This window comes from Penicillium cataractarum, assembly GCF_028827025.1.
Source record: "Penicillium cataractarum strain IBT 29864 chromosome Unknown utg000004l, whole genome shotgun sequence".
In the NCBI taxonomy this organism is placed as follows: Eukaryota; Fungi; Ascomycota; class Eurotiomycetes; order Eurotiales; family Aspergillaceae; genus Penicillium; species Penicillium cataractarum.
In genome coordinates this window covers 1,792,909-1,820,439 of record NW_026622740.1, presented here as the reverse complement: position 1 = coordinate 1,820,439, position 27,531 = coordinate 1,792,909, and the positions used below count along the sequence as shown (strand labels likewise).

General features: G+C 49.4%; 11 protein-coding genes across 11 annotated transcripts; 7 read left to right on the top strand and 4 right to left on the bottom strand.

The window, feature by feature from the left end:
* Positions 1–1,059: 1,059 nt before the first annotated feature.
* On the top strand, positions 1,060–2,966 carry N7496_005211 (VOC family protein; the record flags this gene model as incomplete). The annotated part of the gene is made up of 2 exons (XM_056698140.1): positions 1,060–1,235; positions 1,316–2,966. The coding sequence occupies 2 exons, from the start codon at positions 1,060–1,062 to the stop codon at positions 2,964–2,966; spliced, it is 1,827 nt and encodes a 608-aa protein (XP_056556665.1).
* Positions 2,967–3,347: 381 nt separating this feature from the next.
* On the bottom strand, positions 3,348–6,017 carry N7496_005210 (uncharacterized protein; the record flags this gene model as incomplete). Its single annotated transcript, XM_056698139.1, has 3 exons — positions 3,348–5,559; positions 5,624–5,871; positions 5,949–6,017. The coding sequence occupies 3 exons, from the start codon at positions 6,015–6,017 to the stop codon at positions 3,348–3,350; spliced, it is 2,529 nt and encodes an 842-aa protein (XP_056556664.1).
* A 1,207-nt stretch (positions 6,018–7,224) lies between these two features.
* N7496_005209 (lipase family alpha/beta hydrolase) lies at positions 7,225–8,639 on the top strand (the record flags this gene model as incomplete). Its single annotated transcript, XM_056698138.1, has 6 exons — positions 7,225–7,310; positions 7,361–7,404; positions 7,510–7,727; positions 7,784–8,365; positions 8,422–8,538; positions 8,592–8,639. The coding sequence occupies 6 exons, from the start codon at positions 7,225–7,227 to the stop codon at positions 8,637–8,639; spliced, it is 1,095 nt and encodes a 364-aa protein (XP_056556663.1).
* Positions 8,640–10,457: 1,818 nt separating this feature from the next.
* Positions 10,458–13,206, top strand: N7496_005208 (beta-glucosidase; the record flags this gene model as incomplete). Its single annotated transcript, XM_056698137.1, has 3 exons — positions 10,458–10,541; positions 10,597–10,766; positions 10,824–13,206. The coding sequence occupies 3 exons, from the start codon at positions 10,458–10,460 to the stop codon at positions 13,204–13,206; spliced, it is 2,637 nt and encodes an 878-aa protein (XP_056556662.1).
* Positions 13,207–14,093: 887 nt separating this feature from the next.
* On the top strand, positions 14,094–14,490 carry N7496_005207 (uncharacterized protein; the record flags this gene model as incomplete). Its single annotated transcript, XM_056698136.1, has 2 exons — positions 14,094–14,176; positions 14,229–14,490. The coding sequence occupies 2 exons, from the start codon at positions 14,094–14,096 to the stop codon at positions 14,488–14,490; spliced, it is 345 nt and encodes a 114-aa protein (XP_056556661.1).
* Positions 14,491–15,476: 986 nt separating this feature from the next.
* N7496_005206 (uncharacterized protein) lies at positions 15,477–15,752 on the bottom strand (the record flags this gene model as incomplete). Its single annotated transcript, XM_056698135.1, has 2 exons — positions 15,477–15,483; positions 15,532–15,752. The coding sequence occupies 2 exons, from the start codon at positions 15,750–15,752 to the stop codon at positions 15,477–15,479; spliced, it is 228 nt and encodes a 75-aa protein (XP_056556660.1).
* A 2,033-nt stretch (positions 15,753–17,785) lies between these two features.
* Positions 17,786–18,227, top strand: N7496_005205 (uncharacterized protein; the record flags this gene model as incomplete). The annotated part of the gene is made up of 2 exons (XM_056698134.1): positions 17,786–18,009; positions 18,068–18,227. The coding sequence occupies 2 exons, from the start codon at positions 17,786–17,788 to the stop codon at positions 18,225–18,227; spliced, it is 384 nt and encodes a 127-aa protein (XP_056556659.1).
* Positions 18,228–18,481: 254 nt separating this feature from the next.
* N7496_005204 (sugar porter family MFS transporter) lies at positions 18,482–20,300 on the bottom strand (the record flags this gene model as incomplete). The annotated part of the gene is made up of 5 exons (XM_056698133.1): positions 18,482–18,650; positions 18,717–19,136; positions 19,193–19,227; positions 19,296–20,035; positions 20,087–20,300. 5 exons carry the CDS (start codon positions 20,298–20,300, stop codon positions 18,482–18,484), a joined length of 1,578 nt encoding a protein of 525 aa, XP_056556658.1.
* Positions 20,301–21,545: 1,245 nt separating this feature from the next.
* Positions 21,546–22,464, top strand: N7496_005203 (fungal specific transcription factor domain-containing protein; the record flags this gene model as incomplete). The annotated part of the gene is made up of 2 exons (XM_056698132.1): positions 21,546–21,733; positions 21,804–22,464. 2 exons carry the CDS (start codon positions 21,546–21,548, stop codon positions 22,462–22,464), a joined length of 849 nt encoding a protein of 282 aa, XP_056556657.1.
* Positions 22,465–22,879: 415 nt separating this feature from the next.
* On the top strand, positions 22,880–24,553 carry N7496_005202 (uncharacterized protein; the record flags this gene model as incomplete). The annotated part of the gene is made up of 1 exon (XM_056698131.1): positions 22,880–24,553. The coding sequence occupies one exon, from the start codon at positions 22,880–22,882 to the stop codon at positions 24,551–24,553; it is 1,674 nt and encodes a 557-aa protein (XP_056556656.1).
* A 170-nt stretch (positions 24,554–24,723) lies between these two features.
* Positions 24,724–26,735, bottom strand: N7496_005201 (GMC family oxidoreductase; the record flags this gene model as incomplete). The annotated part of the gene is made up of 2 exons (XM_056698130.1): positions 24,724–26,276; positions 26,345–26,735. 2 exons carry the CDS (start codon positions 26,733–26,735, stop codon positions 24,724–24,726), a joined length of 1,944 nt encoding a protein of 647 aa, XP_056556655.1.
* Between the last annotated feature and the right edge of the window lie 796 nt (positions 26,736–27,531).

The following is a 27,531-nucleotide window of genomic DNA, read 5'->3' as shown; positions in this document are numbered from 1 at the left end:
GAGCGAGGGCCCCGCTGGTGTGTTCGGAATACATAGCGAACCTACTGTACTGGGTTTGGTGAAGGTGAAGCTTGCAGGGTCTGGGTCTCGGTTGTCGGTTGTCGGAATAGGATGTGATTTGATTGAAATTGGATTTATTGGGTTGGGCTTTGGTCTGGTATTTTGCCTCGTCGGTTCGGTTGGGCGGTTATACTGTTGACTGGACTGCCTCCTGGATGAGCAACTTGCAGGAAGGTGGGATGAGGATCTACGACTTCTCGTCTATGGTACGGCCAACAAGGCCCGAGCCTGGTGGCCGCCTCACGCCGCGATGCCCTGACAGCCAGTCCGCGGGGCAGGCGTTTCACCACTAGCTTTCCCGGTGCAGATCGCTCGATCGGGTAGAAGGCCTAGTGATCTTGGTTCAAGAGCATTACAGTATTGTTCTCTTGCCCTGGCGGGATGAGAACCCGGCTTTTGATTTGGCTCTTCCGAAAGCCAGTCATCCAGTGTCTTCGGTGATCCACCGTCCACTTTTTCCGCCCTCCCACGGGCTTTTTTTCATGCATGACCGCCTCGAGGGCGAGTCCAGGGCTAGTCAGGGTCCCACATTAACTACTGGACGCAGTACTACTACTGTACTGTAACTGCTGGGGCCCGGTTAGGCTGGTGGCTTGCCTTTCTCGGACGACTGCGGTGGCCAGCGCGGACGGCGATTCGGGCGATTACTGGCGGGCGCTTTTTGGGCAGAAGGTGGATTACTCTACTGACAACCAGAGCTACGACTAACTTAGTTGGCTAGCTAAGTGGTCTTCTTACTACTGTAATTGGATTTCTTTTTCTGGAACTGGAGACTTTTCCCCTTTTTCATTATTCGCGGTGTCGTGACTGGTGTGTCATAGTTGCGGTTTCTCTATACTCCTCTCTGCTTCACCGTATATATTCATTCCTTGCTTCGAGGTGCAGGGCTTCTTTTTTTCTTTCTTCTACACTTATTCTTGCAAACGCCAATTCAAGCTTTATATTCTAAGCCAGTTTCCTCCACGTGCTGGCTTGATTCCTTCCTACCAACTTCTCGACATGCCCGTCTCCCATCTGACCCTGACCGTCTCGCATCTCCCCACCTCCACCTCATTCTTCCTCTCCTGCCTCCAGCCTTTGGGATACCAGTTTATCGGTCGACACGATGACTATATTGGTTTTGGACAAAAGCAGGGAGAGCCGGCGGATTTCTGGATTACCGAGCAGAAGCCTGGGTATGTTAGCGCTTGATCTGGGATTGCGGGGTCCGGCCCATCTGGAGTTGGAGTATACCTTGCTAACATCAACCTTACAGGGTTCTCCCCAGCGCAGCGCATGTAGCATTCCCCGCGCCATCCAAAGATGCCGTCACCGCATTCTTCCACCAGGCCATCCAAGCCGGCGGCAAGTTCCATGGCGAGCCACGAACCCGCGACTCGGTCTCCGGTTACCACAGCGCCGCCGTGATCGACTTTGACGGAAACAGCATCGAGGCAGTCTACCGTCCTAGTGGGTCCGTCGTGGCATCAGAAGCTGGAGGTCCGACAATAGCTCTGCTGGAGAACCGCTCTGTGGTGTCAAAGGCTGTCAGCGTCGCACCGCCCAAGTCAGAAGCCGCCAAGTCGCGTGCAATATCAAAAGCACCAAGCGCCATCGAAAAGGTCGCCCCCGCTCCGACGGTGGTCTCCCAAAAGTCGACGGGTTCAGCCCTCGCCTATGGTCCACCACCGGTCCAAAAGGTCGACGATGGCAGTAAAGCCGCCAAAACTATCATTGGCACACTCATCGGCGCCGCTGCCGGTGCTGCTGTTGCTTATGCCATGGTGAAAGGTGACTCGCAATCGACGACGTCTGAATCCAAAGAGGCACCCCCACCCCAATATCAGGCACAGCAATTCCAGCAGCAATACGCACCCGATCTTCCACAATTGATGGCCGCAGCCTCCCAATTCTCAGAGGCAAGATCACAAGTGCAACCCCTCCTCCGTGCCATCGAGGCACCTCCCGCCCGCAGCGTCTACACCTCTGCCTCTGCTGCCCGCTCCACGACGTCGCGCAGCGTTATGTCCAAGAACCCGCGCGCCAGCACCATCTACGAGGCTACGGAGTACTACCAAGATGAATACGGTCGTCGCGCCTCGGAAGGTGGCAGCGTCTTTTCTATCCCAGAGGACCTGCCACTCCGCGCAATCGAGTACCAACCCGCTAGCAACGCCGCACAGCAGCGCTACCCATGCAACCCCAGCACCTTCATCAGCAGCTATGCAGCCGACAAGCCACGAGCCGGAAGTGTACACACCGCTTCTACTATCAAGGCATCAGCTACACAGCGCCGCCATAGCACCGATGATGGATACTCCGAGCACAGCCGTACCGTCTACCGCGCATCATCCTCGCACAGCGTCCACACGGTGAAATCCCATTCCCAGTCCAAGCACGAGGACGGCGCCGGCAGCACTGCCTCCTCATACCGCTCAGCACGAAACATCCCCTTACCCGCCGGCACCGCTGGCTCAATCTACAGCGCCATGCCCAGCCAATCCGGGAAATCCGTCGTATCCGCACGCAACATCCCCCTCCCCGCCGGATCCTCGGCAAACTCCTTCTACAGCCCTGCACCCAGCCAAGCGCCTAAATCGCACGTCTCGGCTCGCCATGTGCTACTCCCCGAAAGCGTGATTGATGTCGATGTCGACTCGAATGTTACTCCTGATGACTCGATTAGCCAGGTTGGTGGCAGTCGCTCGGGACGGTCGAGTCATTCGCATCACTCGCATCATTCGAGACACTCGAAGCACTCGCGTTCGCATTCTAAGGCGTCGAGGCATTCGTCTAGGTCTAAGTTTGAGGAGCCTGTTAGACCCGCGGATAGTGTGAGTCAGGTGTCGAGGTCGTCGCAGAGGACTGTTAAGGCGATTGGGTCTAGTAAGGTTGGGAGTCGACGGGGGAGCGAGGTTGTGGTTTAAGTGATTGGTTGCATGACTGCATTCTTGAATATTGCATTGCATATCTGGATGTGTCTTTTTGTTCATTTCTCTTCTCTTCTCTTTTTCTTCTTCTTGATCAGTCTTTGACCTTTTCTTTCTCTTTCGTGGTTCTTTTTGCTATGCTGCATGGCATTGAGATTCTTCTTCATTTTCTCACCCACCTCAGACACTTGTTTCAGATATTCAGCCTACACGACAGAGGACGTGGGACCTTTTTCCCACTATAATACTTTGCATGGAAATGAAAATTGCATATATAGATCGATACAATTGAACCGCATTTACTTCTATCAGAATCATTCCAAAGTATACATTGCATTCTTGGGTATCACGTAAAAAGACAGCTTCAACCCACAACATTCAGCCGCTATAGGTAGAAGCCAACTCCCTCTCCTCCTCCGAATCATACAACTTCCCTCCAGGACTCCTCCTCTCAACCCTCCTCCTCCCGCGTTCTCTGGATCGTTCCGGCTCTGACTCCAAAACCACTCGGGAACGTTCCCTCTCCCTTGTCCGAGAAGGCATAACTCTCACACTCTCAGAATCCTCCACCACCAAATCACTAGGTGCCACGAACGACAAACTATCATACTCCCTCCGCCTCCTAGATGGCACACGTACATGTATCCGCGGCTCTACCTCGTCTATATGCACGTACCGTTCTCGTCCTCTATGCGGTATCTCCGGCCTCAGGGGTACATCGTACCTCCTCGACGGTCCCGGTGCACCGAATCCAGGTTCGGCGAAGGCACGATAATGCCGCTCATCATTAGCGAACCGTGTATCCATTTCGAACTGTGTGTATGGGTCCGCGCCTCCGTGCGAGAGTTTCACTTCCGGTCTCCGTCGGTGGTGTGACGATCTCTCATACGAGCCGCTGCGCGTGTGTTTGTGATGTGGTTCACGGGCGTGCAGGAAAGACGATCCCCCGAGGCGATGGCTCTCGCGAATTTTTTCTTCGATTTTTTCTTGTCTCTGAGCTTCGTGTTCGACTTCCATCATCATTCGGCGTGTAGGGCCAATGTGTGGGACTATCGCTGATGAGTGCCTGGTTTTGGAGCGTTCTTCTTCTTTCCTTGATTGCTCGTGATCTAGGTTGATGATGTTTGGTCTTGCGGTTGGTTTGCCGTGTACGCCGTCTTCCCATTCGGCCAAGATTTCGGCGATGATTCGTTTTTCTTGTTCGCGGGTCATGTCGTGGGCGGAGACTTGCATGCTTGTTGCTTGGTGTGGGGGTGGCATTCTGTAGAACTCGTGGTACTCGTCATGCTCGTTGTCGGATGAGTAGGATGAAGAGGAGGAGGAGTATACTGTTTCAGCGACTGGTCGTGGTGGGTATGTGCGTGCTTGATGGAAAATACCAGGGATATATTCCTTCCGGACGTTGGAGTCGTGAAAGCTTTCATGTGGACCAGACGGTTGTGGAAAAACGATATGATCTGCCTTAGCTGATGTCGATGGTCGATCGATGTGATCAGCATGAGAGCTTGTCGGACGACGATGTTCGGGGTAGATCGTGAGATTGCCCCTTTTATCTCGGATGAATACTCGGCGGCTCCCTTCGCTGTCTGATGCTGTGGGTTTGCCCTTTGCTTTCTTTCTGACGAGGTACATTCGGTCACTCGAGACGATCTCGGGAGCGGACTTTGATGGGGCGTGTGAATGTGAATGGTGAACTCCCGGTGGCTGATGTGCCTTGGATGAAGATGGTCTAGTGTGACTAGGAATGTTGTTGGTGCCTCCAGGAGTATGGTGTGTACCGTGACTGGTGCGACTAGGGCCATGGTGATAGAAGGTGCCCCCATCGCCTCCACCTGGGGGATATCTAGGGCCACCACCATCTCCTCCTCCTCCGCCTCCTCCAAGAGGCCTGCCAGGGCCGTAAGAATCGAAACCAGATGGTGGAGGTGTTCCACCTCCACCTCCAGCTGGTATCGGCCCTTGTGGCGGAAGTCCAGGAGCCCATTCCGTCTTTAAGATGACATCGATACTCTTAGTCTCATGGCTGAAAAAGCCAATCCTTTTCGTCTTACACGACAAGCCTGCCAATTTCAACTCCAAAGCTGGATGTTGCATGGACAAATTCCTATTTTGCTCACGCAGCAAAGTGTCAACGAGCATCCTTTGAACACTCGTCTTCAACAAGTCTTTGCAGTCATCTTGGATGGAACGCCGGAGCTTTGAGCGCCTAGTAGTCTGGGCCAGAACCTTTAGGAAAAGTTCTTCAGTTGAAAGGGCCATTTGACTGCAAACAGCCCATCGCCACGACGGCTGCGTGGATGTTGTATTTATGTGGACATATGGTGGCCTTCCTTTGGTAAAAGTCCATCCCAGGTAAAGGGATGTCAATCTGGAGAGGTCGGGGAAGACGAAAGGCCGTCTATATTGATACGGTCTGTGGGAGGGGTATGGCTCTAATCCTGGCTCTCGGTGATGTCGTCCTGGTTCGTTTGGACCTCGAGTTCTTTCCGGAGGTTCACGGCCGCCATTCAAGAAGTACTCTGCAATTTTCTTGATTTCTTTGAACATTTCCAGAATCGTCGATTGAATATCCGCGGAACGCTTTTCACTCCTGTGGGTCAATGTTAGTCAACTGATCTTCCATCCATCGGATCATCTTCTCGATGTATACTTACATAGTCGCTTCAAAGGCAGTCAAGGCGATCTGGACCTCCAGCCTGTGACTATCGATCTGTCTTTCCATATGATCAATGTCCGTCTCCGTCAAAAAGAACTTTGCCCGGTCGTCATCGCTTAATTCAATCTTGGACCGCCCTCTTTGCATATGCTCGACATTGTTGAAAGCCTCCTGAATCTTCGTATTGATGCGCTCAAATCGCTCGGCCGCACTTTTACTCGCATTCACCAAGTCGCGAAAACAGGCCTTGTCCAAGATGTTTGGTTCTGGTCCATTTGAACTTCCTCCTGGAGGTTGAACAGGCTGAACCCCCCCTCTGGTACCTTCACCGGCTCCATTTCCACCTGTTGCTCCCTCATTTGATGGAATGTCGCTTCCAGTACCTGTTCCATCCCCACCCTGAAGTCGAAAATCTCTGTCGATTTTGATATTCTCCTTCGCTGCTCGCGAAATAACTAACTCGCGAATGCTACCCAGAAGATGAGATGTCGCTAGAATCCGGGTTTCAACATCCCTTAACCTCTCGGCAGCCGTTGCAACGCGAGCAGTAAACGTTTGGATATTATTCGTGAGTTCATTCGCGGAATGAACGGTTAGATTCAAGGTTCCTGGCCTGATCAGTAACTATATGCAGCAGGTAATTCGTCAGGCCCAAAGATTACCGACTATCGTGTTGAACCCGTTAACATTTCCAGCGACGACCCCTCCGTTGTTCGCGATATCCCTGTTATCTACATTCCCCTGGTTGACATTTGATGTGCCTTTGGACGAGCTGGCGGGGGTGTGGGGAGGGGTTGGCGGGTCTGCCATGCGATCAAGCTAGGTTGGACCCGAGGGAGGAAGCGATGACAAGATCAGCTTTCTCCCTCATCCATCAAGATATGTTGAAACCCAAGAAAAAAGATATCATCGACAGATTGTTCATACAGAAGTATGAACTAGCCATCATGCTCGATAGTCAACAGTGATGAGTTAATCGTCTCGAGTCGATGCAAGTCGCGACCGAGGGCCCTGAGGCTCAGCTGGAACCAGTGGGAAAACAAGAGAACGCAAGCACCGCCATCGCTTCAAGTTTCCTCGCTGTTCGTGCATGGTCGATCGCTCTCAAACAGACAACCCGGGCGCAGGGCGTTCTTCCCGCATCTCCATCACCATGCAGCTGACCGTCAGCCTGCCGCCACTAAGCCCGGGCGCCTATCAATCCTCGCTGATTCCTTCCTGCGGAAGCCACACGGCTATCCTGCAGATACGTGCATCGCTAATGTGGCATCGGCATTGGCTGGATTGGGACTCGTTGAAGATGAGGGGATGTTTGGTGGGCTGAGGTGCAGACTGCCACGAGGTTTGGATGGGATGGCGGCCAATTGTAGATTTTCTACACATGTCGGTTGCAGTTGCTGATAAACGCCTCGTGAGGAGTTGCATGATAGCATGCGTCATAATTCTAGTACAGACTGAGGCTGAGAGGGGGAGACTCATAAATGTAGGTTTATTAGAGCCTGGTTGACTCCTCTTTCTAACTGTAATATTTAGTGATAACTTAGCTTTTGCTTGAGTCATTGTCATTTTAACTTTGGCCTTTTGCCAATACGAGTCGATATGACTGAATCCACAAGCTCTACCGGGCCTATCAGAGAAGGTCTTGGGGATGTTCTCTTCGATCCAAAGGAAAATGGTAAAGTAGAGTACGTTGCGAACGTGCCGCAGTTAGGAATTCAATTAACAACTATTATAGTATTGTCTTCGTTCATGGCCTTTCTGGAGATAGAGTCGACACATGTAAGTGATTTGATCCACTGATCATATCCTTCGAATACAAGACTATTCTACTCTGTACCATTACTTCCGAATCAGGCATATTCTGATCAAATTTGAGTAACTTAGGGACATACAAACAAGATGACATCTCCCAGTTCTGGCCCAAGACTCTCCTACCCACGGATTGTCCCACGGCACGAATTGTGTCCTTTGGATATAACTCGGACTTTGCATATTTCTTCCCACCCGATAATGCGAAGGGCATTTCGACTGACTTGACAATCGATAACTACTCGTCATCTTTACTGCATGCTCTAGTCGGGTTGCGAGGCAAGACCAACACAGTGAGTAATATCTTTCATACCACCCAAGACCACTCTAACGAAATCATCAAACCTAGACCGATCGTCCCATCATCTTCGTCGCACACAGCTTAGGCGGCCTCGTCGTAGCCAATGCCCTCTCCCGACCACACGGCACCGACGAAGCCGCCAAAGAAATCGCCGACAGAACCATTGGAACCCTCTTCCTTGGAACCCCATTCCACGGCTCCGCTAAAGCGAAATATGGTCGTTTCGCCGCAGACATATTGTCCTACTTCAAAACCACAGCTAGTCAAAACATCCACGATCTTGAAGAAAGTTCCGCCAAGCTGATAAGTATCAACAACACTTTTGCAAAGTTTCTGAAAGAGCGGGATCGTTCGCGAACCAAGCCCTTCCTCGAAGTGGCCTGTTTCTTTGAAGACGAGTCGTTGTATAGAGGCCGGATCAAGATTGGGAAGATTGTGACCAAGGAGTCTGCGAGCTGGCTGGGCGTTGATGCTCTCTCAATCTCGAAGGATCATATTGCCATGTGCAAATTTCGTGATGAGGATAGTGCGGATTATAAGAATGTTGTGGGGAAGTTGTGTCAGTGGATTAAGGAAATGGATAAGGCTCAGAGTTTGACCAGTGGAGGGGTTAGGGGATTGGATGCACAGGTTTGTTTTCCTCTGATAAACAATCATCTTACTGTTAGTTGCTGACTAGTGAGCAGAGCATTGTTATAACTCAAGGCAATGTCGACAATCGCGGTATTACAAACCATGGGGGCACTGTTCTGGGTAATGTTAGTGGTACCGCCAAGGATGCTAACAAGATTATGGGATCTGTTGTAAGTATAAATCCCAAGTCCGAAGAATGATAACTATGACTGACAGCTTATAGACTTATAATGGTATCAGACCTGGAGTACCTGGGGAACCAATTATTTAATTGTGGTTTCATCACTCCGCAGAAATAGTCACTATTTGGGTCCGCGATGTGACGATGGCAGCTGTGTTCAGTCGGAAATACGATGAGCTTTGGGTGCGAAAGTAGCTCAAATTGAATCAAGTATTTTTCATTGCCACATTATTCAATTAAGAGATAGTGTTTTTATGTGTTTAAAGGTTGTAATCCAACTTGGGTGGGTAGGTCACCAAATAAGGTGGTGGAGCTATCAAAAGTGCGGGGCCCCAGATTTGGATATCAAGGCTGATCCACGCCACCACCATCCACTGAATAATCAAAGCAGCACAAATACACAGCAAATAAACACGATTATTAATTAATAAATGCCAAAAAAATCTCCGAAGGGCCCCAAACCGCCTGCGCATCTCTTTCCTCTGGGGAGGGCTCTCATCCACCTGAGTCAAGTGGTATCGCTTCACCACAGCAACCCGGTAAAGCACGCCGGGGGTTCGAACCGATGCCTCCCAAAGAAGCCACCGCAACAGAGCGTATCTTGAAGCACCCCGTGGAGAAGTATTACCACTTGGACACGGGTGGTTCTGGGTGCTTGGGGACTACTGGAACTGATCTAAGGATCGTCAAGAGAGCGCAAAGAGGCAGGTGCTTGCCTTTCCTCGATATTCACTGCTCAACACCCCTGTACACTCTAGATTTGCTCCATGAGGCTATTCAGACCTTTTACCTTGCCTCCTCCATACTCCAATGGACACTTTCTTCGGTCTTCTACCCTTGAAGCTTGGACTACTTCTACTTGAGCCAGCCCAGATGTTTTGATCTCTTTTTCTAACTCCTGTCTCTACAATTAACCAAACTAATCTTTTTTATATCTGATATACCCTTAATATACTTTCGAGCCATTTCATGCTGCATAATTTGATAGTGATACCTTTGTTTGGGCTGTTTGCATGTGGGCCCGTCCCCGCATTTCCACCTCGACAACCAATGAGCAGCCACATTCCGAACCTCCTCTGTTGACACTGGACTACTACTACTCGGGTATCGAGATATCAAGGTTAAATCGATGCCGGTGCGCTATTTGAACCTAATATCGAATCAAAGAGCTTAAAAATGTTTGTTAGAATGGATGAGCTCTCGGAGAAACACTAGTCATGCGTACGCAAGCTTTGAGCGGAGCATCTGCACTTTTGCATCAACGGCAGGGACATCTCCATCTTCACGATTCTCGTCCCAGTAGAAAACATGCCGCTGGCGGAGTTTACCCGAAGTTACAGCGACTGCCTTCTGATATCGAATTATATTCCTTCATCGGATGATCTCCACGATCATACCTGTCAACGCTGCGAGGAACAATTCTTGGCAGGGATGCACAAGGGATGGCTATCTACATACCTTGCGCCATCGCTAGCCGACCCACCACAACAGAACACAACAGCCGCTGAACCAGTTGACTGTTTAATTCGAATGAATCGGGTGTACGGCTATGCGGGCTCCGCTGGGAGATGACCATCAGGGTCTCAAGCTGGTACGAATTGTTACTGATTGACGCTTGCGACCCTACTCTTGTGGAGTATCGCGAATGAGAGCCCTCACTATGAGGTATGAAGGGTCCAAGCTCCTTCCAACAAAAAACAGCTCGGGGCACGCGGATACACCCTATCCCGCCCTTTGACAACGTGACCCAGGACGCGAGAATACTCGACGCGATATAAGAATGTGATGGGATCTCAATGGCTACATTGCGCACGCCCCCTCTTGTCAGCACTTGAAATACAAGAGACCCAAGACGGACCTCCAGGTCGGCTTAACACTCTCCGTCGACAATAACCCAGTGCCTGAAAGATGCAAGGCTCTACGATCTTTCTGGCCGTCGCGTCATGGGCGAGCCAGGTTGCTGCAACTGCGCAGCCCATGCAAGAGCACGAGGTATGTTATCACGCTAATAGACGCGTTTTGACTTGACTAATTGTTTTACTCACAGCCCGCTTTTCTCCACGGGCCTCAAGCTAAAGAATCGTTCTCAGCGCCTTTCTACCCATCGCCATGGATGAATCCTCACGCTGAGGGCTGGGAAGCCGCATATCAGAAAGCCCATGATTTTGTCTCGCAGCTCACCGTCTTGGAGAAAATCAACCTGACAACGGGTGTTGGGTAAGTTTCTCTAGCCTCTGCTGGTTTATAACGCGACGAGCCACTGACTTTATGAAGCTGGGAAAATGGACCATGTGTAGGAAACACGGGATCAATTCCTCGTCTAGGATTCAAGGGCTTTTGCGCCCAGGATTCACCACAAGGTGTTCGGTTCGCGGATTATGCCTCCGCTTTCACGTCTAGCCAGATGGCTGCCGCCACATTTGATCGCTCAATTCTTTACCAACGAGGCCGTGCCATGGCACAGGAACACAAGGGCAAGGGTGTCACCGTTCAATTGGGCCCGGTTGCCGGTCCCCTTGGTCGCAGTCCCGAGGGCGGGCGTAACTGGGAAGGGTTTTCCCCAGATCCAGTCTTGACCGGTATTGCCATGGCCGAGACTATCAAGGGCATGCAGGATACCGGAGTAATTGCTTGTGCTAAGCATTATATTGGAAACGAGCAGGAGCATTTCCGTCAAGTTGGTGAATCTGCAGGTCACGGATACACTATCTCCGATACTATCTCATCTAATATCGACGACCGTGCCATGCATGAGTTATACTTGTGGCCATTTGCTGATGCCGTCCGCGCTGGTGTGGGTTCTTTCATGTGCTCTTACTCTCAGATCAACAACTCCTACGGATGCCAGAACAGTCAGACTCTCAACAAGCTTTTAAAGAGCGAATTGGGCTTCCAAGGTTTTGTCATGAGCGATTGGGGTGCCCACCACTCTGGAGTGTCGTCAGCCCTGGCTGGACTTGACATGAGTATGCCGGGTGACACTGGGTTTGATTCCGGCTTGAGCTTCTGGGGCTCTAATCTCACTATCGCAATTCTGAACGGCACAGTCCCCGAATGGCGCCTGGATGACATGGCGATGCGTATCATGGCTGCGTACTTTAAAGTTGGCCTCAAAATTGAGGATCAACCAGATGTCAATTTCAATGCCTGGACCCATGACACCTACGGGTTTAAATACGCCTATGGCAAGGAAGATTACGAGCAGGTTAACTGGCACGTTGATGTCCGTAGCGACCATAATAAGCTCATTCGTGAGACTGCCGCGAAGGGTACAGTTCTACTAAAGAATAACTTTGGCACTCTTCCTCTGAAGCAGCCCAAGTTTGTTGCTGTCATTGGTGAGGATGCCGGGCCGAACCCCAAGGGTCCTAATGGCTGCGCAGACCGCGGATGTGACCAAGGCACTCTCGCAATGGGATGGGGATCTGGGTCTACCGAGTTCCCTTACCTGGTCACTCCTGACTCTGCTATTCAGTCCAAGGTCCTCGAATACGGTGGTCGTTACGAGAGCATCTTTGACAACTATGACGACAATGCTATTTCCTCCCTTGTCTCGCAGCCTGAGGCAACCTGCATCGTCTTTGCAAATGCCGACTCTGGTGAAGGCTACATCACTGTCGACAATAATTGGGGTGACCGTAACAATTTGACACTCTGGCAAAACGCCGATCAAGTGATTAGCACTGTCAGCTCGCTGTGCAACAACACTATCGTTGTCCTTCACTCTGTCGGACCAGTGCTGCTGAATGATCTATATGAGCACCCGAATATCACAGCTATTGTCTGGGCAGGCATGCCAGGTGAAGAATCCGGTAATGCCCTAGTGGACATTCTCTGGGGCGAGGTCAACCCTGCCGGTCGCACTCCGTTCACCTGGGCTAAAAGTCGAGAGGACTATGGCACAGATATCATGTACGAGCCCAACAACGGACAGAGAGCACCCCAACAGGATTTCACCGAGGGGATCTACCTTGACTATCGCCATTTCGACAAAGCTGGGATCGAGCCAATTTACGAGTTTGGATATGGCCTTTCCTATACCACCTTCCAATACTCCGATCTCCGTGTTGTCAAGAAGCATGCTCGACCATACAGTCCCACGACCGGTGCCACTGCTCAAGCACCTTCCGTCGGACAGCCACCAAGCCAAGATCTGAATGCCTACGAGTTCCCTTCTACATTCAAGTACATCAAGGCCTTCATTTACCCCTACCTCAACAGCACAGTCTCTCTCCGCGCTGCCTCCAAGGATCCCGAATACGGTCGTACAGACTTCATCCCTCCCCACGCACGCGACGGATCCCCTCAGCCTCTCAATCCCGCCGGAGACCAGGTGGCCAGTGGTGGCAACAACATGCTCTACGACGAACTATACGAGGTCACCGCAAAGATCACAAACACTGGCAAAGTGGCCGGCGACGAAGTCGTCCAACTTTACGTGGATCTCGGGGGTGACAACCCGCCTCGCCAGTTGAGAAACTTTGACAGGATTCATCTGCTCCCTGGTCAGAGCGCAACATTCCGTGCTACCTTGACGCGTCGTGATTTGAGCAACTGGGATGTCAAGGCGCAAAACTGGCGGGTTACGAAATCGCCCAAGAGAGTGTATGTTGGACGGTCGAGTCGGGATTTGCCGCTGAGTTCACATTTGCAGTGATGATAATATCTACTAATGGATGTCAAATATCGGGTGTGAAGAAGAGGGGGAGTTTTTAATGATAATCGAGAACTGTATATTGCCTAAATGGTATAAATTTCCAGAGGTTTACATCCTTGATTCAACTGTACTGTTCAAGTAAGACGTAATTCCAAGACATGCTTGACATAAAATCGCTACCCTGGCCGTTCTGTATGTAGTATAGACTCTGTTCTCTGTTCTCCTCTTTTTGCTTTTTCCCAGACTCTTCTTTCTCATGCCTTCTACCACTGCATATGAACGTTGACTGGAATCACTCAGAGACGTGCTACTTTATCTGACGCTGAATTTGTGCAATTCAGCCAATGCCATGAACTCGACCCAGTTCCTTTCCTGGAGTATGAAAACAAAGCCAGTGGCTAAATATGGGAGGAATTCCTATACTCATTCTTGACCTCGAAGATATTCTGTATATTCTGGTTCCTTAAGTCACAGGCAATAAGCTTATTAGGACGTCAATAGGAAAGTTTGGGTCGGGTGGAAGATGCCCGATGCCCTCAGGAAAATAACCACGCGATATTTCCTACTGAAGTAGGACTTCGTGAGTAGAGTTCAGCCACCCGGTTTTGCTGCAAGCGTCACTAATTAGAGTAAAAATGGTAGCTCTATGCTTTCAAATTTTATCCAAGACATTGCGTACTTCGTTCGAGTCCTGGGGGTGCCTCCAGCTTATGGGTCTATTAGTGGCAGCTTTTACCTACGAAGTGTTCTAGATTGACCTGAATTCCCATGAAACCATCCACCAATTGTACAAAATAGGGATCTACCCAATCTCCATAATAATACTATCCCTCACATCGACTTGGATAAGTTGTAAAATACACCAATTCTGCTGGGTCCATCACGGAATGAACCTCCTCACGTCGACAAATAGCCTTGTGGAGATGTATCTCATCGAACACGGATGGAAGAACAATGGAGACTGGCAAAGGTCAGACGAAAATCACTTCAATTATGCATTTGCTTTCTAAGACGTACCCAAGCTTAATCAATCTCATTCAGCCACACGCGAATCATGTCAACGCCTCGTCGCACAGCGAGCAATCGAAGGACTGCACGGAGATTGACCTCGGTAATCTCCGTCTCCATGGGGAGGAAGTTGGCGCCTCCTTGATTCCATTCCACCCACATCTTGGTGATGGTTCGTTCTCCCTGCTCCAAGTAGAACTCTGGAATATTGGGGCGCAAGCTCTGGTAGAAGCCGGCGGCGAGAACCTCAAAGGATTCAATGTTCTCATCCGCTAGGACCACTTCATTGATCCTAGTTTGACCTGCGAGGTTGATGATAATAGGGACAAGTCCGTCGGGCGAAGACATTTTGAGTCTGCGATTGTATCAGAAACTTTATATTGAGATTGAAAAAGGATGTGGCAAAGAATGATAAGGGTCAAGTTCAATCCAGAAGATTTATACCTTTGATTCTCGCTACCTCTGTTCCTGAGATTGCTGACACTGATTCTGTACCCGGAGGGAGGCGTCGCGCTAAAATAATACGAGCTTTAGTTTGAGGATTGCACTAATCACGACGGTTGCTATCATTGTATCTCGTGTTCTTGAATACGAGATCCCCACTAAGTTCTCGCTTTCTAATTATGTGCCGCGATGAAGGATCCGTACAAATATTCCGCATATGGTGAGTTGCTCCGGTTGAGACCAGCTTTCGCGGCTGATCAAACTACTTTATCTGACATGGCGAGCCGATGAATGTATTCTGTAGACTCGCGGAAATATCATAGGCTAGTATTGATAGAAACCCAAAACGTATGATTTGTTGCGGAATTAAAGAGGAGGTCACTATTGAGTTACCCGTAATCCCACAGGCTAGGGTTGGAATGTTATGTGCATCTCGGAATGATTTTATTGACCCGAACCAGTATGAACAAGAAACATTTGTACATTGGAAAATATGTGCAAAATAAATGATAAATCAAGCTGACTCTTGTGATATTGGACATACCCCACAGCCGTAGAGAATGCATTGCTATTGCTCTGCTTCTTATTGTGCTCCTTGGCAGATTTCTAGTTCTCTGGGTAATAGGGAAATAATTTTCGTCCAAATAGTAGAAATCTACCCACTTCAACATTTTGGCAGATTCTCTGTAGTGATAGAAGTCTTGTCAGTCTCGGAATCCCATATTCTCGAGGAGGTGGTGGCTTTACTGGAATTGCATTGATCTGAAGTATAATATCCGTTGATATAGCACTTCAACTCCCAGTTGTAATCCCATGAGCTAAGCACTGTTAGAATTGTCTGTAATTTCCTTGACCATTGGATTGTATACATACCAGACGCCCTCATAGCAATCTCCCGACTTGTAGCAAGAAAAGTCCCAAGCATCTCCGTCTCCAATGGTAGTGACTATATGAGCATCAAAGTTTGGCTTGCTTCTGCACTTCACAGCACCGTCGTTATTGAAGACGTTGCACATTGTCCTTTTTTGGAGGCCCGGAGCGGCGCTCGCCAGCAGAGGCAGGGCGAGGCAGAGGATGGTAGAGATTGCCTTCATATTGGTAGAATGTAAAGAGGTTGAATATGTTTTTAAGCACTGTAGAATATCTGGGAATAGAATGGATTTCATGCTCCTTATATACACCTTCGGAATGACTAGATAGATAAATTTGGCTACAAAAACAACAAATGCATATCCCCTTCAACTTCTCCCAGCCTTGGATTACCATATGCAATTGTATTCCGCTCCAATAAAAATGCAGGTTCTTGTAGATAATGGTAAGTCGTTGCAATGGAAGCCATTAGGGCAGAGACTAGTATACGAGGTTACATTACGGCTATAGGTTGCTTGTCGGCAGGGTGGGATGAACTGAGGTTAACAAGTTATGAGACACCTAAAGGATGTTAACAGCAGAGATTGATTACCTAGATGGCTGTGCTAAAGCCACGAGGCGGACTACGTATCTATACGAGAATATGCTTGCATGGGGCTGAAGCAAGAACATATTCAATCTGCTTAAGCCCGGGAATGAATGAAAGGCTCAGAGGAAAGAAGGGGAAGAACAAGCAAGACGATAATAATAGAAATGGTTTGCAGGCACATCCCTAGGATGGTTCTGGGACAACAGGAAGCGGGGAAGACTCAATGGGAACCTGGTGTATACAACAGGGTAAGCGGGTTAACCTGTCACCTTCTATATTAAGCACTGCCAAGGCGCCAAGAAAGGCCGGCATTTCTGCCAAGGGCGCCGAAAAAGGAGTTCATCCCGGTTGAACACTTGCATAAATACATACGACTGCAGGATTAGAAAATGCCTAGATAACTCGAATCAGGCGGGAACAGTGTAGCTACAACGGAGGGAACGGTTAAATCGGCAGCTAGCCGAGCCCGCCTGGAGCTGGTGATTGGGTGCAAAAGTTACGATACGGACACCGCGACTAGCTCATCGTGAGATGGCACCTAAATCGCCCTAGGTTCCCTCTTCTAAGCACTAAATTTCAGAACTCGAGAACCTCACCATTATGTGTTCAAGTTATCGCATGCTTTCTTGAGAATTGCAGGCGAAATAGCGGTTCATCGAGCATCTTGGGAAGATAAAAAACACAAAAACGGACACGATCAACTTCCTAGATAACTACTAAAGGTCTCTGGCGGTTAACGAGGCCATTTATATTCTTTCACCTCTGGTTTGCCTATAGACGTAGTGTGTTTAACAGATTACTTATGGCGTCTGCCATCTACAAGCACTCGGCCTGCGTGAAATGGCTGTAGATACCTATGAGACGAAAGATTGAGTCAGGTAGAAATCCAAGATTTCGGTATACCACGCCATTTTTATGAGCAGCAGTTTTAGAATCTGGTGGTAATCAGGACTTCAGCCTCTTAGGACCGGAGATAACTGCCACGACTTAGTCTGTTTAAATATATAAGCGGGACAGAATGGAGCACGCTTCATTGCATACAATCTCGATAATTATGACTGGAAATTTTGACCTTTCCAGCCTCTAAGCCGCTTATCTTCGGTGTTGACATCACAGGTTCTCACTAGCTATGTGTAAATCGTGCAGTGTAGACCTAACTCCGTCGAGTGGCCCCGTATACGCGGCTGATAGCGGTCATTAGGGAATACTCACCTTGTGTACACAATAGCGGTAACAAACATTCACAAGAAAAATCAACACGCAGGAAAAGTTCTATGTTCTGTGTTAAATCCTTCTAACATGGTATAAAAGTCCTTACAGCCTTCTTATGTAAAGATTCGATGGTCATTATTCTGAGACTATATGTAGAAAGCGATTAGATATGCAGATGCAACTAAGTTACGCTTGGCATATTATGCATTTCCCGATAAGACGCTATTATCTGCCGTACCCGCGGGTTGTTGCAGAATTTCCACTTTCCACGAAACCTCCGAATCGCCGATCAACCAACAAAGCACTGGAATGGCATCATTTTCTCCGAAGACTCACACCGCATAAGATCTCCCACTTTTATGACTGCAGTGGACAGTTGAGGACACCTGGCACCACGCTTCAACTGAATCAACACCAAAATCGACATCCCTGTTTCATCTCCAACGCCCCACCAAAATGCCTATCATCAAGAATTTCACCCTGCCGGCCTCCGCAAAGCTCCTTGAAGTGTCCGAGGGTCTCGACTCCAAGCTCTTCCTTGCTTTCATCTCCGGAGATGATCCCATCACCAAGCAACCATGGTGCCCTGATGTTCGTGCCGCGCTGCCGCATATCAATGCTGCTTTTGCCGCTCCCGATGCGCCAACTGTAGCTATCGTCTCGGTTGGAGATAAATTGAAGTACGCGTCAGAATACAGGATTCATTCTCAGTAATGCACTTGCTAATATTATCTCCAGGTGGAAAGAGCCCAAGAACGTCTACCGCACGGAGTGGAGGGTCAACAACGTGCCGGCCTTGGTACGCTATCAGCGCGTCAACGGAGAGATCTCCGAGACCGCGCGCTTGATCGAGGCGGAGATCCTGGATAAGGCGAAGTTGCAGACTTTCCTTGCCTAAGCGTATTCATTCACCGACGTTATGTTTTATGTGATATGAGATAGAATCTTCACCAATACCAGCGTTTTCCCTACTGTCCATGGTACACAGGCCGACTCATGAACCGAATGAAATGTATTGAATTTAGCCGTACCGCTTCATTTCTTTTCGCAAGGTAAGTAAAATATGACAGGGGCATATACTATCTACTTAGCACCACTACAATCCCAAGCCACAGGGCTAGTTCAATCCTCTCACGAGCACTTGGAAGCCCATCATACATCACGGTCAGTGCGCGGATACTCGATCATCTTCTCATGTGCCGTGGCTTGAGCGATTCCCGCCGCAGAATTATCACCATCGAAAATGACGGCAATCTCCTCCAGTGTTGGTCCCTTTGTCTCCGGGAAGAAGAAGAATATTATCAAACACTCCAGCACAAGTCTAACATGGAAGGTAGGTTAGTGTCCATCAATAGGTTGCATCGAGGAGAAGGTCCCAAAGACTTACACGGTGATATAGACAAAGTAGAACTTCCAATGGAGACTATCTAACCCCAAAGGGTTGACCCACTGGTTGAACACGCCACTGAGGGCTGTGAAGCAAAAGCACAGCGTGAGACCCTTGGCGCGAATATTATATGGCAAAATTTCGATCGTATACGACACCGTCAGTCCGGGCCACGCTGCACCTGCCATTCCATAAAAGGGGAATATCATTGCGACCACGGCAGTTCCAGAGGCTAGGGACTCAGTATTTGCATAGACGGCACTGCACGCGGTCCAAATGCTGAATGTTATCAGCATGCCGACACCAGCGAAGAGGAAGAGAAGTCGACGGCCAGCTCGGTCAACGAGGAAGGAGGCGCCAAGTGAGACAAGCCAGCACCATATGGTGAGACCGCCGTTGATGTAAGACTGGGTGATCGAGCTAATGAAGTCAATACGTTTCAAGTATCAACAAAGCAGAGGCAATCTTTGACTTACTCAGTGATCCCAATCGTCTTGAGTATAGTAGCAAGCTATGTATCAATAGTCAGCATCTATCACCCTTCAAAGCCTATGCTGGGACTTCAAAAATGGAACCGACATAGTAAGAGACCAGGCCGTTCCCACTGCACTGTGAGAAAATTGCGGTGGCAATGATCAAGGCACATCGTTTCCGATTCCCCTTTGTCCGTATCATCTCTGCCCAACCATTACCCGACAATTCACGTTCCAGTCTCAATGTATTCGCAATCTCAGTGAACTCCCACCGGACAAACTCATCATCAGAGTCACCATTCCCATGATACTTGACCAGGATTTCTCGAGCTTCCTCTGTTCGGTCCTTGCTAATGAGCCATCGTGGACTTTCAGGGACAAACCAAACGGCAAGAAGCTGTACCCCAGGCATTAGACACTGGAAAGCGGTAGGAAGGACCCATTGCGTATTCCCAGTCTGGTGCTGCAAGGTACCAAAGCATACCCAGGCCGCGACGATGCTCCCCACGTACCATAGGGTATTGTATATCGTGGTTATTTTGCCCCGGTGACGAGGGTGCGCAATCTCCGTGATGAGAAGCGGACACGTTCCATTCGAGATATTGGAGCCAAATCCCATGATGAAACGACCGCAGAGATACATGGCATCTCTCTGTGAGCTACTCCCGTTGCGAGGGAAGCTTTGAAGAAGGGAACCTAAAACGACGAAGATGCAGCCAATAGCGGTTCCACGCTTGCGCCCAAGGCCGTCTGCAATGTATGGGGCGAAAAGCAGGGCGAAAAGACCACCGAATCCTGGGATGGCACCGAATATACCGAGCCTGGATCCTGTTGGATGTCCGAAAACTGTTTTGTGTCAGCTGTTTGCAGGGCTATAAACTTGCTTGAACAACTTACAATTTTGCCAATTATCCATGGTTTGAAGACCATTGAGAAGACTGCCATCATATCCTAAGGTCGTCGATCCAAGAAACAGAAACATCAACATGCCATATAGTTTGCGTAACTGTTTCTGTTTCCAGAATGGTAGATCGGAGCCTTTGGGAGTGTCGCCCCGGTCAACGAGTTCAACATGGTCATGTTTCACAACGCTCTCTTCTTTGGAGTCCATTATCAAGATATCGCAATAATCAGATAATTCTTAATGAATTGACTCGCCGAATGCAGAATCCTCTTTCTGAGAGCAGAAAATCATGTTCCCCTGCAGCTTTTGTACTTGTGTCTTGTCTGTCATTCGGAGCAATCCCTTCTCCATCAAGTCTAGACTCGATCACCCCAGATTATTGAGTGCGGGGTGCACTAGTCGATTCTCTTTGGGGGTCTGACTCGTTCCTCGGGGAGCTCGGAAATACTTTCGGAAAAATGATTCAGGATTCTGGTCCGCTGCTAAAACTCCAATTGGAAGGATGCCTGGGCGGGGGAACGTGGCTTGGAAGTTTAGCCGAAGTTTATGCGAGGTATAAAGAGCCCACTCCGGCCGGATCGCGTAACTTCTCCTCCCCCTCAAATCCATAATTCCTTCACGCATTACTCCGAGATGAGGAATATCCGAACACAGCGTGTGGGACTGGGAATGATCGGGTCAACTGGGAACGAAGCAAGCATACTTCGAAATCAAAAAGCTTGTGACGTCTGTCGCTCACGGAAGACTAAAGTAGGTTATTCTCTGTCTAACGACCCCGGCATAACGCATGACGTTGACACACTATAACCCTAGTGCTATTTCGATGTTAATAATACTAAATGCCGAGGATGCCTCACCCTTGATATTGAATGCACAGCCAACCGGCCGAGAAAAAGACGTGGACCAAAGGGAAGGTAAAGTCGAATGATGTTGTAAACTCTTTAGTGACCTGGCTGAACCATTACCTCTAGAAATGCTTCTCGAAATAGTGCGCCTAGTCCTGGTACCACAAAATTGCCAACTAGATACAGCTATGATTCACCTACACATGACTCTACTTCATCTCCCCAATCACGTCAATCCTGTCCCTCAATCCCAACCATTAGCCCAAGTCATGAGGCCTCGGGGAGAAGTTCCAACCAACTGCTATCAACTTTCGCATCTCTCGACCTAATTAACCGTATTCTAAGAGATTGGTTTGACAGGATCCACCCGGTCGCCCCAATCCTTCTTCGACGGCGCTTCCTGCGCCGATTAAAAAGTGGAGAAGCAGATATCAACCCTCTCTTCTGTGCGCTCGTCGTCAGTGTGTGCGCGGCTACCAAGGCAACACTGCCATGCGAAGATTACGACCATATCACCATTTCTAGATGCGTGGAGTATATCGATGGCAATCGGCTTCTGGCCAAAAGTCATATTCAATCATCATACAACTTGGATTGGTGTATTACCATGTACAACCTGGGTACTGCATTTTACTCCGGCTCAAAGATTGGCTTGATAGATGTGCGCTCGTATCATACTATGAGTGAGGCTACAGCTGGGGTGAGGTACTTGATGTACTATCATCAACAAGGGTTAGATGAGGCAGAAAGGCAGCTCCTACAGCGTCTATTTTGGCTCTTGTTCGCTGGGTCGTGGTATGTTTTACTCCCCCACCGGATAACTTCCCAATCCTTATTTCTTTAACTGACATCATTGATCTATCAGCACCGTAGATATACTCGGTAGGCTTCCGATCAGCATCTTAGCACAGGATCAGCTGGATGCGTTTGCTCGACCTTTGGAGAAAAGTGACGAGCAGTTGGATCCTCCAGTCGCCCAAGAGGATTGCCAAGAATGGCATGGCAACTATACAAGCTATGTCCCAGGTCTAAATTGCCTCAGTAATCTCTACTTGATTTGGCAAGAAGCCCGATCTACCAACAGCTCCAACCCGGTAGAGACGTACTTGAAAGGGCTCCAGCGCGTCATGGACAATTTCCCTCCCGAACTTCGCTGGCGAGGTGGTCTTTCCCGACCTTCTAATGTGACCTATGGCCATGATGTCCAGGTCGCAAATTTGTTCGTCACTAGCTTACACATTCGCTCTAATTTGATCCAGCGATTTGGTACGCCGGAAATCAGACTAAAAGAGCATCCCAAAATAATAGACGATCTACTTGAGGTGCTTTATCATCTTCCACAGGCCGTATTCGATGCGAACGGGAGCAGCTTGGTCCCAAAGATTCGCGACATGGGGGCAGCATATTTGGAACAGATTCGGATGACGGGGTTGGAAAGAAGTGATAGGGATGACGAATCACAAGGGAAGCTGACGCGTCTGTTGCAGAAACTGGATGAGCTTGACTATCAGCAAGTTATTGATTAGTCGGTCTATGTTTAAAGATACTTTTATGGTAGTGAGCGTGTGAGCTTATCAAACCCCCTCAACAACCGAACCAATGTAGAGCCGAACAGAAAAGATCAAATTATTACACTAGCAACACAATGCATGAAATGAGAATCTTCCAAAACTGGGATTATAAGTCCGAGTTCCCACTCCGAGACTATGGGGCTTCGGATAAACTACGAGATACTCCGAAAAAATGGAGGTCAAGCCTCGCCTATCAAAGTCAGGCAATTATCACGTTCCCGAGGTTAAAGAAGGCGAGACTTCTTCGGCCTACTTTTAGGTGACTTGGCCTTACATCTAGTATCTAAGGTCCCATATTTAAGAATCTACATTTGAGCATTTCAACTTCTACCACCGACGGCTCTATTGCAGACTTTATCCTACTTTCGCTATGCTCCAAACCAATCACAAACCGCCCCATCTCCGTCGCCTTGACAATGGCAACATTCAATTGATAGTCAAAGGAAGAGCCTTCCTCATGCTCCCTGGAGAACTGCACAATTCTTCTCTTAGTTCCTCTCGCTACATGGAGACCGTCTGGCCCGCCATGAAAGCTCGGGGTGTGAATACACTCCTCGGATCCGTGACTTGGGAAATGATTGAGCCAGAAGAGGGAAAGTTCGATTTTTCTGAACTTGACCGCGTACTCGCTGGAGCACGAAGGAACAGCATGCATGTTGTGCTATTGTGGTTTGGCACGTACAAAAACGGGATCTCCACTTATGTGCCGGGATGGGTGAAACGCGATACCAAGCGATTCCCTCGAGTTCAGATTCTCGAGGCTGGGGGGAGGAGACGGTCTATTGAGATGGTGACGCCTCTTTGTAATGAAGCTTGTGAGGCCGATGTAAGAGCATTCGCTGCTTTGATGAGACACCTTGCGACAGTTGATTCGGAACATAGCACAGTCTTGATGGTCCAGGTTCAGAATGAGACTGGGTTATTGGGTGACTCACGAGATCGTTCACGGAGAGCCGAGAAGGCGTTTGTAGAGCCTGTTCCCACCGAGCTACTGGCTCATTTGAGAAATACGGATCTCCACTCGCAGTTCAAAAAGCGCTTCTCTCTGCCACCGTCTTCTGAGTCTCTTTCTTGGTGCTCTGTCTTTGGCTCAGGTGTGACTGCTGACGAGGCCTTCATGGCCTATCACATTTCATCTTATGTGGGACGGGTTGCCGCTGCTGGAAAGAAGGAATATCCAATTCCACTGTTCACAAACACATGGCTGAATTTCGATGATCCATCTCAGCTCGATATGAAGGGAGTTCCAATCGTTGTGGGTGGGGGTGCTGAACCAGGAATCTACCCATCGGGTGGCCCTTGTCCGCATCTTCTTGACATATGGCGCTACAATACCCCCGATCTGGACTTCCTCGCGCCGGACCTGTATCTCCACGACTATGAAACCGTTTGTCAAGCATACACTGAACAGCAAAACGCGCTCTTCATCCCGGAGCAGCGACGCGACGAGAGAGGAGCCCGGAGGATGTGGCTCGCTTATGGCACGTACGGCGCACTCGGTACGAGTCCCTTTGGCATTGATACTGGTGCTGAGATTGTGGGGCGTGAGTTTCAACTCCTGGCTCAGGTATCACCTTACCTCTTGAGTGCGGCACCAAGCGACCGAATGGGCTTTTTCTTCGACGAAGAGCCGTCCGAGAAGCTTCCCGAGCGCTGGACTCGCGTCTTCGGAGATATCAAGGTTATTGTTGAGCGGGCATTTGTCTTTGGCAAGCGTGGTACTGGCGCTGGACTTGTTATTCACTTGGGAGATTCGAGGTTTCTCCTGGTCGGACGAGGTTTCCAGGTGAGATTTGAGGCAGTATCGAAAGAAGCTACTTTTTGCGGTATACTCCGAGCGGTTGAAAAGGAAGTTGATAGTCAGGGGCAGCTTCAAACGCTCCGAACTTTGAACGGGGATGAGACTAGGAGTGGAGAATTCTTGATTATGCCCAATGATGAACCTGATTATGGGGGCTTTCCTATTGCGGTCACGATTCCGGCAAGAACATTCATCGCTGAAGTCGAGGCTTATTGGGTGTCTAAAGGGGAAGAAGACCTATGAGAGAACGGGTGTTGAGAATTGAAACAACTTGGCCATAATCTTGTGTTTTATTTAGACATATTTATGCATATCTTCAATTCATTTAGTCGTATTCAATGTCTTGGATCATATTATCTATTAAAAGCACACAGTGAGGAATGCCACATCATGCTTGAAAGAAATTATCTACATCAAGAGCTAGCAGCAAGCTCACTCAGAATCTCATCAGCCGCCTTCTCGGCAACCATGTAGGTAGACACAGCCGTGAAAGTACCCGGGATCTTGGGGTAAACGGAAGCATCAACGACACGGAGACCAGAGACGCCACGGACATGGAACTTAGAATCCAATACGGCCATGGGGTCACCGTCAGCACCGATGGGACAAGTGCAGGAGGCGTGGTGGCCCCAAGCACCGTCCTTGACATATGTCTCGATATCTTCTTTGGAAGTAACAGCAGCACCGGGGAGAACCTCGGTAACGTTAACGAGCTGGCGCTTGAAGGCATCACGGGCGAGCTCGATGGCTTCGTAGAGAGCAGTGAGATCAGCATCGTAGTCACCAACACCAGTGTCGAAGTAGTTGAAGGTAATCTTGGGGACATCCAGGGGATCAGCAGACTGCAGGACAACGTTGCCAGCGGTGTTCCGGGGGTGAGCCTTAAGGATAGCCCAGGTGAACCAGTTGTGCTCATCGGTAGCATTGATGCTGTAGTCTGGGAAGTAGCCACGGAAGTTGACGGGGCCACCAAAGCAGAAGATGTCGAAGCTATCGTCGGCAGTAACAGAGCTCTTGTATAGCATAGTAGCGGCGAGACCGGGGGATGAGTAGATACCGCGGTCGCCGAGGACAGGGGTCTCCCATCGGTTAATGCAGGGATCAGCCTCGTCGCGGATGCTGAAGGTGCAGCCGTTCAAGCAGGAGAAGTCTTCTTCAATCTTGCCTTGGACGGAAATCTCGTAGTGGTCCTGGAGGTTGGTGCCGACACCAGGAAGATCCTTGATGACCTTGATACCAAACTTGTTCAGCTCATCGGCGGGACCGATGCCACTCAGCTTGAGGAGCTGGGGCGAGTTGTAGACACCACCGGAAACGATAACCTCACGGGAAGCAGAAGCAGAACCAGGGATGCCGGTAGAGGCTGTCTTTGACAAGGGGCTAGCCTTGTAGAGGTGCTCGCCATCGAGGAACTCGACACCAGTAGCACGGGGAGGGTCAACAGACTCGTCGAAAGTCACCTTGGTAACATGGGTGTTCATGCGAACATCAAGAGGGTACTTCTTAGTGCCATCAGCGTTCTTGGCGTCTCGCACGGCGATAATAAATTCACGAGCACCGTTACGGTGAGCGTCGTCGGTCGAGATTGGGATTTGATAGTAGCCAGAGACGGTGTCACGGGTTGTAGTATCAGCATTGGCATCGCCGGCCAGCAGGGTGGCAATGTTGATGACATTATCGGTCAAGTTACCAAGAGCAAAAGCACCACCGGTAAGCATGCTGAGAAGCTGGGGGTCCTCCAGGACAATGCTCAGGGGAGCGGTCTCGGTCTGGAGCCAGCCATCGTAACCGTGACCCTCCATGCCGGGGAGCAGGTAGTGGTTCCTCTCCAGCTTGGCGAAGTACTTTCGCATATTATCAGGCGACCAAGAGCTATCGCCAGTCAAGGTTGAGATGTATTCAAAGTCAGATTGGTGGGGGTAAACGGCGATTAGAGCGTTGTGGGCAGTACATCCTCCGAGTGTACCTAAATTTTGAAAAAAAAAATATTAGAATTCCCGGAACTATTTTCCAAATCAAAGGCATGATACAAACCAGTACGAGGGTAGAGGGTTCCCATCAGCTTCGAGCCCTCGGGAGGGCTCAGGCCAGTGTACAGTTCACCACTAGGCGTTTCGTAGGTGGTCTTGAAATCGCGAGCCTGGCGCTCGTCGTCGGCATAGTGGTGAACGAAGAAGTTCCATGAAAGCTTCTCATCCTCAGAAGCTCTGGCAGAGTAGGCAGGGATGCTATAGTTAAAGGTTTCGCCCTGGTCATCACCAGCTTCGAGCAGCAGAGTCTTGTGGCCAGCCAGAGCGAGACGAGCTGCGAGAGGACCACCACCAGCACCAGAACCAACCACGACATACTCGTAACCGGTGATATTGACGGCCTTGGCAACACCGGCAGTGGCGGCCAAGAGACCAACCAAATGAGGAAGAATCATATTCAAAGAAAAGAAGGACTATGAGTGAGTGATGAATCCAACGTTCCAGGGTTCCATGCAAGCTTTTATATCATGATGGAATTTGGTTCCCCCCCTGAAACATTGGAGTTCTGATCGTCCATTCTGGCCCACTCTGAACTCTCCACTTTCACTAAACGCCGTTGACGGCCGTTGAAATCCGTTGAAGTTGATGCCGCGGCTGCGGGGAGACTCTCGCTCGTGGACTTTTTGGAGGGGTTCCACTCGCCGACAGCTCGAGTTTAACCCGTTTCAAGCAGCAATCCCGAGCGATCGTCGATAGTTTAATTTGTACTATGCAGGGTTCATCTGCCATCCCTGTTGATCTGCAATGGGGATCCACATCGGGCATCGTTGATTGGTCCATTCCGGGCCAGAGTAGTATGGAGTCAATATGACTGACAGGCCGGTCGTGCCAAGATGGTGCAAACAAGGTTTTTTCAGGGGCGATTTCTGCTGGCTAGATTTACTGTCATTCTTGAATTGGAATAGGCGACGACTACGCTAACTTTCTTCTCTCTTAGTCTGATTCGGGTCTTTCTTTTTCGGGCGTTGATCGCTTTCTTCACGGCGGCTTCCACTGCGGACTGGGGTTCCCTAAGCGGGTACACGGTCGGAGGACCAGAAGTAGTTATAGTACATAGTGGTGGCTTTCTTCCTCTGTCAATCATTCGGATGAGTTTTGGTCATAAAAATAACATAAAATAACCAAATGCTGTCAATTTTGCTTTGTGGGCTTGCTTTCTCCGGTCGCTTCTTTGCTTAATGAGATTTCATT